The 11,890-nt window shown below is 44.2% G+C and overlaps 1 protein-coding gene across 1 annotated transcript; it reads left to right on the top strand.

The window, feature by feature from the left end:
* Nucleotides 1–2,927: 2,927 nt before the first annotated feature.
* Nucleotides 2,928–11,402, top strand: CCN3 (cellular communication network factor 3). Its single transcript, XM_007127717.4, has 5 exons — nt 2,928–3,109; nt 3,242–3,467; nt 4,652–4,906; nt 6,224–6,438; nt 9,892–11,402. The coding sequence occupies exons 1-5, from the start codon at nt 3,026–3,028 to the stop codon at nt 10,186–10,188; spliced, it is 1,077 nt and encodes a 358-aa protein (XP_007127779.1). The 5' UTR covers nt 2,928–3,025; the 3' UTR covers nt 10,189–11,402.
* Nucleotides 11,403–11,890: the final 488 nt, after the last annotated feature.

Below are 11,890 nucleotides of genomic sequence, written 5' to 3'. Positions count from 1 at the left end.
ACAGACGCAGAAATAAGCTCATCATTATTCTTCAGTGAGTTAAGAGATAAAAGAGAAAAGCAAGGGATGCTGGGCCTTCAGAGAGAATGAAATCTATCCCAGCGGAGAGGATTCAAGAGACGGTGCCCTGGAGGTGGCAAAGCAGGACCTGACATGATTGTCATCAGATGTCTTCATTTTCAATTTCCAATTGTTTTAATGTGGAGGTCCTTATCCTTTATAGCAGATGACAGAGTGGACATTCCTTCTGGGATGACAAGGTCATAATGTAAGAGGTTTGGCGAACTTAAGGATGACACTTCCCTCAAACATTAGAAACTGGTCCGTGGTGTGACAGACTGAGAAGCTGACACACAGAGAAGCAATAAAGATAGATAGAGGGATGGAGTCTTCATGGCTCCGAGGCCCTGATCTCAGTTGCCTCTGAGCCCTAGTGGCACAATTCCCACGCCATTATTATGTGAAATACCACAGCCTCTGTCCAGTAAAGTCGTCTTTCTGGAACTAGCTCCAGTTTGGTATTTATCACTTTCAGCAATCAAGAGACCTGAACGGCAGCACACGTTAGCAGTGACCTGACATCTTCCTTGTCTTAAAGTTACGCTTCTCCTCTCATCCTCCCCTTCTCCAACAAGAGTCAGCCCAACCTCCATGCCGCCAATTTCTCCTTGTTCTGTCAATTCATACATTGAAAACTTGGCCTATAGTCTTGCCTCTCCAACAGATGTGCTCCTAGTTGTTCCATATCAAGGTTTCCAAAGGCCAGCTCCTATTTCCAAGCACAATGAAGTGCTGTCTACCAAGAGCTTTCACCAGAAAATCCAGCTGAGTGGATTGAGGGCTGGGTCCAAGAATCTATATTTTTCATATACAATGGAATATTACTCCGCCTTAAAAAAGAATGAAATACTGCCATTTGCAGCAACATGGATGGACCTAGAGATTGTGATATTAAGTAAGTCAGACAGAGAAAGACAAATGTCATATGATATCATTTACATATGGAACTTAAAAAATGATACAAATGAACTTATTTACAAAACAGAAATAGATTCACAGACATAGAAAACAAACTTATGGTTACCAAAGAGGATAGCAGGGGGTGGGGGGAGATGGAGATAAATTAGGAGGTTGGGATTAGCATATACACACTAGTATATATAAAATAGGTAAACAATAGGGACGTACTGTGTAGCACAGGGAACTATACTCAATATCTTGTAATAACCTATAATGGAAAATAATAACCCATATATATAACTGAATCATTTTGCTGTATGCTTGAAACTAACAACATTGTAAATTAACTATACTTCCATTTTTAAAAAACTCATTAAAAAAAGAATCTACATTTTTCAAAAATACACCCTGGTTGATTCTGATGTACAGCCAGGTGGAAGCATCACTAGACCACATGACCCATGAAGGCCATCAATTTGAAGAGTATATTGAGTGTCCTCGACATGGCACAAGTTAACTCTTCAATCTCTCACCAAGATTTACTGCTCAGTCTGCTTTTCCTCAACGAAAGCAGGATTCATGTAGGCTCAGAATTATGTAACAGCAGTTTTTAGCTGCTCAGAGAACTATACGGAAGGGCTTAGGATGACTTCATGCGGGGAAGCAGGCATGGCAGGGGCAGACCTGGGCCCTTACTTAAGCTTGATTTCCTTCACACTGGAGCTGGATGACCCAGAGGAAATTTGTTTCCTTTTAAAGCCTAGAGTTCCATCACAAGCCTGTGTAATTTTTCTGAAAAGTGTCTTTCCAACACGACTACCCCCAAGAGAGCTGGACGTAGTTATCCCAGAGGCAGCAGCGAAGTTGAAGTACAGGGGAGACGTTTTTTTTTTAAAAGCATCAAGCAGTGTCAACTTTGGAGCAGTCAAACGGCTCTCCTCCTCATGAGAGATGACAAGTGTTTCACGGCAGTCATTTTTGAAAGCAGGTGCCCGGTGGGAGAGGGATTTGATTTGCTGGGGTGTCAGCTCAGTAAAGCAAGTACCTTCCCCAGTCCTTCCTTAATTCGCTGAGGTTTTGACAGGGGCTGAGCTGAAGGGGCCTTATAAACTCTCACAGGCTCTTGTATTCTGACATGTGCTGTTTCACAGGAGGCGTGACACCACTGGTGTTTCAAGGTTTTTCCCTACCAGGAAGAAAGTTTTTATGTACCTCGGGATCTTATATTTTTATTTCATTATGTTCTCCTTGTATTTCTACCAAACCTGCAGAATCGGGGGTTTAAGAACCAGCGGGGCTTGGAATGGTTCAAGTCAAAAGAACTTTTTGCCTTTCGGTAAACAGCATCATCCCCCATCCTCACTTTAAGACTTCTTCTACTTTCTGCTCCCCCCGCCCCGCCCCCAGCCACTACTTTCTCCCTTCTGTTTCTCCTTTCCTCCCTCTCTCCCCTCCCCCTCTCTCAACACTCTCAAAGCGTGCCCTAAACGGTGACAAACTTGCATGTGCTTCCTTTATGACTAAACCCCTGGGCGTCTAGCCAACCCCTCACAGATGGTCCCAAACATCGGACACCCCTTGAGGGGAGCCCCACGTTTGCAACCCAGCTGGGAACGGCCAGGGTGGAGGCGAAGCGTGACGGGGAGTGGCGGTGTCTTAGTCCTGGGGGAAAGCGAAGCAGCTTCCAGGAGGAAACGGGCGTTTCCTTCCCACGCGCTCGGCGAAGCCCTGGGTCCTGGCCCTGGGCCTCCACCCAGCCTCTCCCGGCGCTCTGGGAAAAGCCAGTCGCTACACACAGGCACATGCCGGCCCCGGGGCCGCGCCCTAAGGAGCGGCACCCACGGCCAATTGCTATGGCAACTCCGGGGCTCGTTCCATTCCCCACCCCGCCGATCCCCCCGCCTCCTGCCTGAGCTGCAGCCAACCGGCTTGTGCGCGTCCCAGGAGCGCGCTATAAAACCTGCGCAGTGGCGCTGGGCAGGGGCGAGCCCGAGCAGGAGCAGGGCGCGCAGAACGAATCTCCGACCTGGAAAGCCCTGTGAAAGCGGCAGGAAAAAGCCTGAACATGCGGAGTGCGCAGAGCTTGCGTCTCGGTCCACCCAATCAGTGCCTCTGCCTGGCTTTCCTGCTCCTCCATCTCCTGGGACAGGTGTGTGGCGCACTCGTCAGGTGCCTCTGGTTACTTTGCCTTTCTTGGGCGGCCCCTGCTCGGTCCCGGGGTGGCTCTGCCTTCCAGGGTCCCTGCTAAGAAGTTTCTCCTTCTGATCTCGCCCGCCCCCAGGTCCTGGCGACTCCGCGCTGCCCCTCCTCGTGCCCGGCTCCGTGCCCCAAGAAGCCGCCGACCTGCGCCCCCGGGGTGAGAGCCGTGCTGGACGACTGCTCCTGCTGCCTGGTGTGCGCCCGCCAGCGCGGCGAGAGCTGCTCCGTGATGCTGCCCTGCGAGGGGAGCCGCGGTCTCTTCTGCGACCGCAGAGCGGACCCCAGCGCCCAGACTGGCATCTGCATGGGTAACGCTGCCCCCTCCTCCGCTTGATCTCCCGTCCCTCAGCTAGCGGAGCTGCCCGCTCTTTCCTCTCCCCTTCCCCCCACTCCCGAGAGGGTGATGAGCAAATACTAACAGTGATGCCGTGGGTGATGTTTATGGAGCGCTGGGTGCCAGGGGTGGTCTGGGGGCGCGTGGGGCTTTGCGGAGCGCCAGAAGCCAGAAGGGAAACCTGCCCGCGGAGGTGAGGAGCATTTGCCTCCCTAGAGAAGAATCTAGATAGACAGGGAGCAGAGCAGACTTAAGGGCCAGTGAAGTCATTTCCTTTGGAAGTTTCCAGGGGACGCTTGGGGGGTGATGGAAGCTTGGGCTTACTCACAGGCTCACTGTTCCCCCAACTGTAGCCAGGCTGGTTTGTTTTCACACCTGTAATTGTCCTATTTGAGCCAAAGCAGCCACTACTCTCCTGGGATGACTGTGAAGCTGTGTCATAATATACCTACTATACCAAAAACCAGATCTTTTTCAGTGCCTCTTTCCTGTAAACTCTGGCCTTCTATTCTCTACCGCCGCGCTGGCGGGCGCACACCAGGCAACCCCTGTCTGGGCCGTGAGTAAAATAAAAATGCGGGCCACCAGCCAATCCAGGATGGTGAAACTTAATCAACTGGGGATCAATTTCCCACACGGTGCACCATTTAGTTGGAGACCTGTCCCTGCCTCCCTGGATAAGAGGGCTTGGAATAGGCTTTTAGTTTCTTCTCTAAACGAGTAATGATTTATTGTGCTGGAATGCCAAGGAACCCTAATGCCCTTCCCAACTTGACCAGTTAACCTGTTTGGAGACTATGAAGAGCACTTCTTTCTTTTTAATTCTGAGCTTCTGGAGTAGGAGAATCTAAGGAGGTTCTTGCAAAATGACTTCTTCATTGGGAACAACAGCTGCGGGTCCCGGGGAATGTCACTTCACGGTTCTTTCCTCGTGTGTAAAATGAGTGGCGGGACTGGGTGGTCTTGAGTGTTTCTTCTTGCACTGGGAGGCCTCCATGAGGACATCTCTCTGCTGGTGATGGATCAGCAACCAGATGGCCTCAACCAGAAAAAGAATGATTTGGGGCTTGGAACATGTGCTGTGGCTCTTATATAGCCTCTTCGATGCATCGTGTTCTTGATTTTCTCTCTCCCCTCCCCTCTCTGCCCTGCTTCTAGCAATAGAAGGAGACAATTGTGTGTTCGATGGAGTCATCTACCAAAGTGGAGAGACCTTCCAGCCGAGCTGCAAATACCAGTGCGCCTGCCAAGATGGGCAGGTTGGTTGTGTGCCCCGCTGTGAAGAGGACCTGCTACTGCCCCAGCCTGACTGCCCAGCTCCGAGAAAAGTTAAAGTGCCGGGGGAGTGCTGTGAAAAGTGGATCTGTGACTCCAATGAGACGGGGACATTAGGGGACCTCCAAACCCTTCCAGGTGAGAAATTCAACATACCTGAAAACGATCACAGCACAGGAATAAGTGCAGGCAGGAAGCATGTATGCTCTTTGGGATCTGCAGTGAGAAACTGGCTTCAGTTTCTGGTCATTCAGTTGTGGAGTCCAGCTTTGCCCCCTGAGATCAGACGCATCACGTGTTGGAATCCCAGACAAGTTATTGAAGTACACACAGTCTCTTCTGAAGAAGAATCACATCCAGTGGTTCTGTTGAGCCATAGGAATGATTTTTCTTATCACACGACTGCCATTTATATTTTAGTCTATCCCACTTGACCCTTGTTAACATTGCAAAGATGTGCTTTGGCAACTTGATGCAGAACACATAAGCGATAGAGCTTCTATACTTGTGGCAAGTGTCAACTCCATGGGAACACCATTTAAGCCATTTGCAAAGGGACTGGTGATGGCTCGCTCTTTTCTGGACTCTGTCAACTACCTATGCACTCTTAAGACCAGCTTCCCTAAAGAATGCCATCCCTGGACAGGTGTCACAGAGAAATGCCACCTTTCCAGGTGCTGCAGGAAGGATCAAGTGTCACTTCAGGATCTTTGTTTTGCTTTTCCTTTTGTTTTGGCTTATAAAGGAAATGATTTTTTTTTGAAAAGCAAACATTCAAGATCCAGTAGAGAATATTTTAGAAGCCATGAATCAGCCAGATTATTTATACTGGCAGTACACAGAACTTTACAGTTTTTCTGAAGTCAGAAATTCTCAGCCATGCTTACAGATAGGAAAACTGCCATGTAAGAGAGGAGATGTGCCCTAGGCCATGCATATTAAGTGTTGAGACAGAACTGTCTGTCATCAAGGTTCCAGTGACTATATCCTACAACCCAAATAACCAATTCTACCTCCCTAAGGCAGAGCACTACCTCCATCACTATTCTGAATTGGTTGGTTCTACTTACTCATCCAATTACAATTTTTTCATTATCCTTTCTCTGGACAAAATCACACATTGAAAACATTACGGTTTATGGAATGGTTTTTGATGCTATACTGTGCTATATTCTTAAAACTACTAAGCTTCTCAAAGACAGGTTCTCCTAAACTTCTTATGAACAAATTGGACAGTCATTCCACAAAGATTTCTTGAAGACCAACCCTGTGCCAGGCATTGTGCTACCTGTTAGGGGTTTATAAATACAGAGATCCAGGTCTGCCCCCTGAGAACACCTGAGTTGCACAGGTACCGAACTGGATGAGACGCTCTTCCTAATGATGGTTGAAAGGACCACTTTTCCATCCCCACATTTTACTCAATAACACTGTCCTTATTTCAACATCCTGTAGCCTACAGGACAGAAGCCACTCTAGGTGTTGCAGTCTCCGACTCAGGTATCAACTGCATTGAGCAGACCACAGAGTGGAGTGCGTGTTCCAAGAGTTGTGGCATGGGTTTCTCCACCCGGGTCACCAACAGGAATCCACATTGCGAGATGGTGAAGCAGACCCGGCTCTGCGTGGTGCGGCCCTGTGACCAAGAGCACAAGCAGCTGACAGATAAGGTATGAGCCTGGGCAGAGCCCCCATCTCAGAGAAGGTGACCTTGCCTCGTTGGGGCCTGTGTTTTATTTTTTGTTGTTGTGTTTATTTTTCTTATAAGGCAAGAAATAGTGACTTTATTCAGAAAGCCAGCAGACCGAGAAGATGGCGGACTAGTGTCCCCAAAAACCATCTTAATGGGGTCTGGATGCCAGTTTCTTTTATAGAACAGAGAGGGGGAGGAGGTGAGGAAATAAAGTAAAAAGGCCATTGATTTTGCAAAATATCTCCTGGCTTGGCCAGCATCAGGGAGGGGATGTGTTAATTTCTTCTTTTCTGCAGCTATTCACAGGTGGGCAGGGTCAGATTGTCTCCCTGTGAGCTGAACAAAGGCACTTTAGTTTAACATTCAGGCAGAGGGGCAGGGTTCCCTGAGGCAGGCCATTATGTATAATTATAAAAACAAAAGCAACAAAAAGCAAAGATTAAAGTAAAAGAAACAGATCCAACATGGAGTCAGATTTTGCTCTTCCCTGTTACAATTACCCACTGTCTTGTCCATTCCACACTCCTGTGGAAAAGGGGGCAATGACCATTCTAACTGCTTCTTGCTGTGTCTTGTCAGATGGATCTTTCCGAGAATGTCCGCCATTGGTGCCAGTTGTTCCAAATGTTGAGATTTGTCTTCTTTTGTTCCTCTTTGGAGGAACTTTACTTTACAGCTGTAGACTTAGAAAATATTCACAACCTAAAAGTTGAGAGTTATGTTTTATTCAGGAGGGGGGCCTGGGCTTTAGAAAGTCACTGTGAAGCTGACTTCAAGGTCAGCTCTAATGAAGGAGTTTACCTTCTTTTATTTTCTCTTTAATGTATTGAAATATCCCCAGCAACTCACAGCAGATGAACAGGGAGGGGCCAGACCACTACAGTAATGTCCCCAGTTGAGAAAAGTCTGGCAAATCTCATTTCATCCTGGAAAAAACTGGCTACTCAGTGGTCAAACATGATTTATTTTAGAGAGGTCATTTCTGAGCTCAGCTTTCTTCACCCTTTAGGTTCAGTCTGAAGGAAGCAGCAGAGTAGGGACCACATCTGCCTTCCTCATCCCTCAGTCCCCCACATCCTACCTGGGATGTACTGTGTGCTTGATAAACAAATGCTGAGGAATAAATGAATGGATGTCTGGGAATTATTTTCTGTATTTCAAAAAGCCTAGTATGACTAGTACATTTGCCAGCATAAGGCTATCTGTGCCAAATAAAATAGCACATTTCTTTCCTTTTTTGCTGGAATGATATCAACTCAGTGTGTTAACGCTGAGTACAAGGCATGCAGATCAGAAGCCCTGATTGGTTCCTGATGACATCACAAGCCTTGTTAGCAGAGCCCTAGGTCAGATAAATGCAGTACCCAAATCGAACTAGTATATGGACCCTTGTACAAACCTAAGGCCAAAATAAAACAGTCCCTAAAAATGAAAGATTTACATATCTCTCCACTGAGGCAATATCATCTCATGCTTAAGGGTGCAACTCTGGAGCCAGACAGCCTGGCTTTAAATCTTGGCTTCCCACATGAACTAGCTATGGGATCTTGGGTGATTTTCTTAACCTTTAAGCCTCAGTTCTTTCCCCCCTATAACAGAGACATTAACAGTACCTACCTCAGAGTTGTCATGAGTATTAAATAGAATGAATTTGCAAAGTGCTGGGCATAGATTACTCTGTTAACATACATATCATTACCTAATATTAACCATCATTTCTATTTATTGATAAAATAAGAGTCTCTAGTGGTTGCATTGCTATATGGCTACTTAGCTGTATGACCTTTTGAGGTCCGTTCTAACTTTATGCTTCTTCCACCAATTTAGAAAGAGCACCTAGAAACACCTTCTTCTCTGTTTCTGTCCTTCCCTCTGTCTCTCTCTCTCTCTCTCTCTCACGCACACATACACACACACACACACACACACACACACACACACACACACAGAGATATTGCAGACCTTGTACCTTTTTGTGGATATTGGCAAAAATATACACTAAACATTAAATATTAAAAAGGAAAAAACAAGAAGCCTTTAAATATTGTCAAGTACACAGTAACTTGATTATTAAATAAGCCATTTCCATGTCATGACTTTAAAATTTTGCTTTTTCTACTGTTTCTTTTTCCAAAATTCATATTTTTCTTGTACCTTGCACCAAGTTTAATATTGGGAGATATTATATTTAAGACATTTATTTATAGTGTATATATATATTTCATTAAGGGTCATCAATTTGTTTGGAATCTAGGGAAATGCCAGCCTAATAATCATTACTTCCTTATCACCAAAAGATTCTTAAACGTGAGATGGTGCTTCTCAAAGCGTGATCCCCAGACCAGCCTCATCATCTAAGAACTTGTTAGAAATGCAAATTATGGGGGCCCACATCAAACCTACTGAATCAGAAACTCTGGGTGTAAGGCCCAACAATGTGTGTTTTAACAAACCCTCTAGGTGATTCTGATGTAGTCTTACTTATTAAAGTTTGAGAGCTACCAATTTTAGAGAATTCCAAGTCTCATCACTCCACAAGCTGTGGATTACAACTAGGAAGGTGAAAAGCAGTGAAAAATTGTGACAAATTAGGTGAAGAAATCTAGGTGGGAAATTAACATATCATCAATGCCTTACTGAATTATCAATATTGGGGTTCCTCTTCAACTCTTACCAATGGAATGTTGAATAAATTCTCCACTTACCATGCCTTCATGGAAACTAACCTTAAATCCCACTCTCTTAGACTTTCCTGAGGTCACAGTGTAATAGAAGGAACGGGCTTTGTGTCAGACAAATTCAGGTTCTAGATGTTTTCTGATCACTTTGGCCTCTGAGACTACGTTTACTCATCTATAAAACTTGGACAGCTGCTCTTTATGTGAATAACTGCTCCTTGTATGAGTGAATGTTCCTAATAAGGTTAAGTAAGTTAATGTCTGAAAAATATTTGAAACATTAATAGGCTTGCAGTGATGCCATATTTATTCCATTTCTCTTTATAACACCTACGAATGTATTGGGCTAATAACAACGCCAAAGCCTATTTACAGTGGTTTGAAAAAATAGGTTTCTTTATCATACATATGCTTTCCTCTTCATGCTTATGTCACATGGTCAAAAGATGGTTATATATAATTAGGCATGATTTCCACATTCTAGATAGGAAGGCAAATGAATGCAGGAAGCGATTAAGAACTGTACCCATCTGAAGGGCAAAGGAGTTCCCAGAATCCCTTGGTTTATGTATCACTGGCCAGAACTTGGCCACAAGGCCATTGCAAGCTCCCAGATATTCTGGGGGAGATTATACTTGTAGTGGACCACATTACTCAAACAAAATTAACATTCTGTTAGCAAAGAAGAAAGAGCAACAGATTTTGGATGAATGATGGCCGTTTCATGCATCACTCCTTTTCTTCTTTCTTAGAAAGGGAAAAAGTGTCTTCGCACCACCAAGTCACTCAAAGCCATCCACCTGCAGTTTGAGAACTGCACGAGCCTGTACACCTACAAGCCCAGGTTCTGCGGTGTCTGCAGCGATGGCCGATGCTGTACCCCACACAACACCAAAACCATCCAGGTGGAGTTCCAGTGCTCCCCAGGGCAGATCCTCAAGAAACCAGTGATGGTTATCGGGACCTGCACCTGTCACAACAACTGTCCTCATAACAATGCATCTTTCCTCCAAGACTTAAAGCCAAACACCAGCAGAGGAGAAATGTAATGTGTCCCCTAAGAAGCCCACCTAGAGAGGCAACCTGTAGCCACCCACTATCAAATGACTATAAGAAAAATTACAAAGAATTATTATCCACATCTGCATCCCATGTATTTTCTGTGGTCATATGAGGTCAGTTATGTCTGTTTTTTTTTTTTCATGAAAGATATGATTAACTGTAAACTTGGAATCAAGGTAAGCTCAGGATAGTGCTTAGGGCTGACATTCTTTTGTGCTGTTTACCACACATGAAAATGTCTGTAAATTTCAGAAATCAGATATATGTCTTACTGTGTAGACTGTATCACATTACACTCATTTTGGTATACACTAGTGAAATTTCAAGAAAAGGTCACAGTAATGAATGACACAGTGAAATCCAAGGTCATACTGAGGGTGTCATCATACAAATATTTCACCATAGATTGAGATTTGACCTAAGGGTTCTCTGGAGCACTCTTTTTGAGTAGCTCAATTCTGAACTTCAAATTCCGAGATCCGAGGAAACATATAGCTCTTCAACTCGAAATCTAGAGATTATTAGTTTTCTGTATACATAGCAAACAAGCTGTATCTACAGTAATGGAATGCTTATTGATTAAGTGTACTGGTGTCATAAATTGGCTCCATTTCAGACAAGCTGACTCCTTTCCAAAAGAAAGAAGCTAAACAGAAAACTCTCCCTTATACATAGATGACCAGCCTCTACCAGCCCTCAGACATTTGTATGTGTCTGGAGGCTGCTGGGGATCACTAGTTTTTTAATTCAGAAGAAGCAGAACATATCAGCAGGGCTCCTCTCACCTTACTGATGAATGAACTGAGGCCCAAAGCACCTGATTACAACCTTTGATGACTTTCAAGTGTGCTGGTAGTGGAATTTTGAAAAAGAAGAACAAAATCGACAAGACTGCAGTGGCAAGATACCACAAACTCTATGGGAGTTTAAAATTATTGTACAGATTCCCCAAACTTATCCTTGGGCCTTAGTTATGCAAACTCATGAACAAGATATATGTGTCTACATACATGTATCTAACTTGTCAGGCTATAAGATAGGTTGCAAACTTAAAATGTATACATTCTTCTAATGTCACCTTATGTGTTCAGCTTTTCTCCTTTGAAGTATTTATATAAATATAAATTATACATTTTTTAAAATATTCCTTTTACTTTCTCTATTTGTCAGACATTACTAAATAAACATGATCTTATCAGTGTGTGACTCTGCCATTATTTTTGTGCTTCTGAGTTGTTTATTGAAAATATAAATTAAAATATACAAATTAAATATTGAAAGCAAAGTGGTCATCTTTAGTTGAGCTTACAACTTCTTATCAGAAGGAAAACAAAAGACAGCTCTTAATTTGGTGATCTCTATTGCCAAGGCCTCAGATATTCTCCACGCTTTCTACTCAATCCAATATCTGGATCCCTGATGTTTTTTTCTGGACAACCTGCAAGACACCTCCATATGTTAAAAATTGCGTCTTTATTCTTGTTTTGACCCTAGGTTCTTCAGAACCTTTTTTTTTTTTTTTTTTTAGATTCTATATATATGTGTTAGCATATGGTATTTGTTTTACTCTTTCTGTCTTATTTCACTCTGTATGACAGACTCTAGGTCCATCCACCTCACTACAAATAACTCAGTTTTGTTTCTTTTTATGGATGAGTAATATTCCATTGTATATATGTGCCACATCTT

This window comes from Physeter macrocephalus, chromosome 15, assembly GCF_002837175.3.
Source record: "Physeter macrocephalus isolate SW-GA chromosome 15, ASM283717v5, whole genome shotgun sequence".
In the NCBI taxonomy this organism is placed as follows: domain Eukaryota; kingdom Metazoa; phylum Chordata; class Mammalia; order Artiodactyla; family Physeteridae; genus Physeter; species Physeter macrocephalus.
The sequence above is the reverse complement of the archived record's forward strand: the minus strand, read 5'-3'. Positions and strand labels throughout refer to the sequence as shown.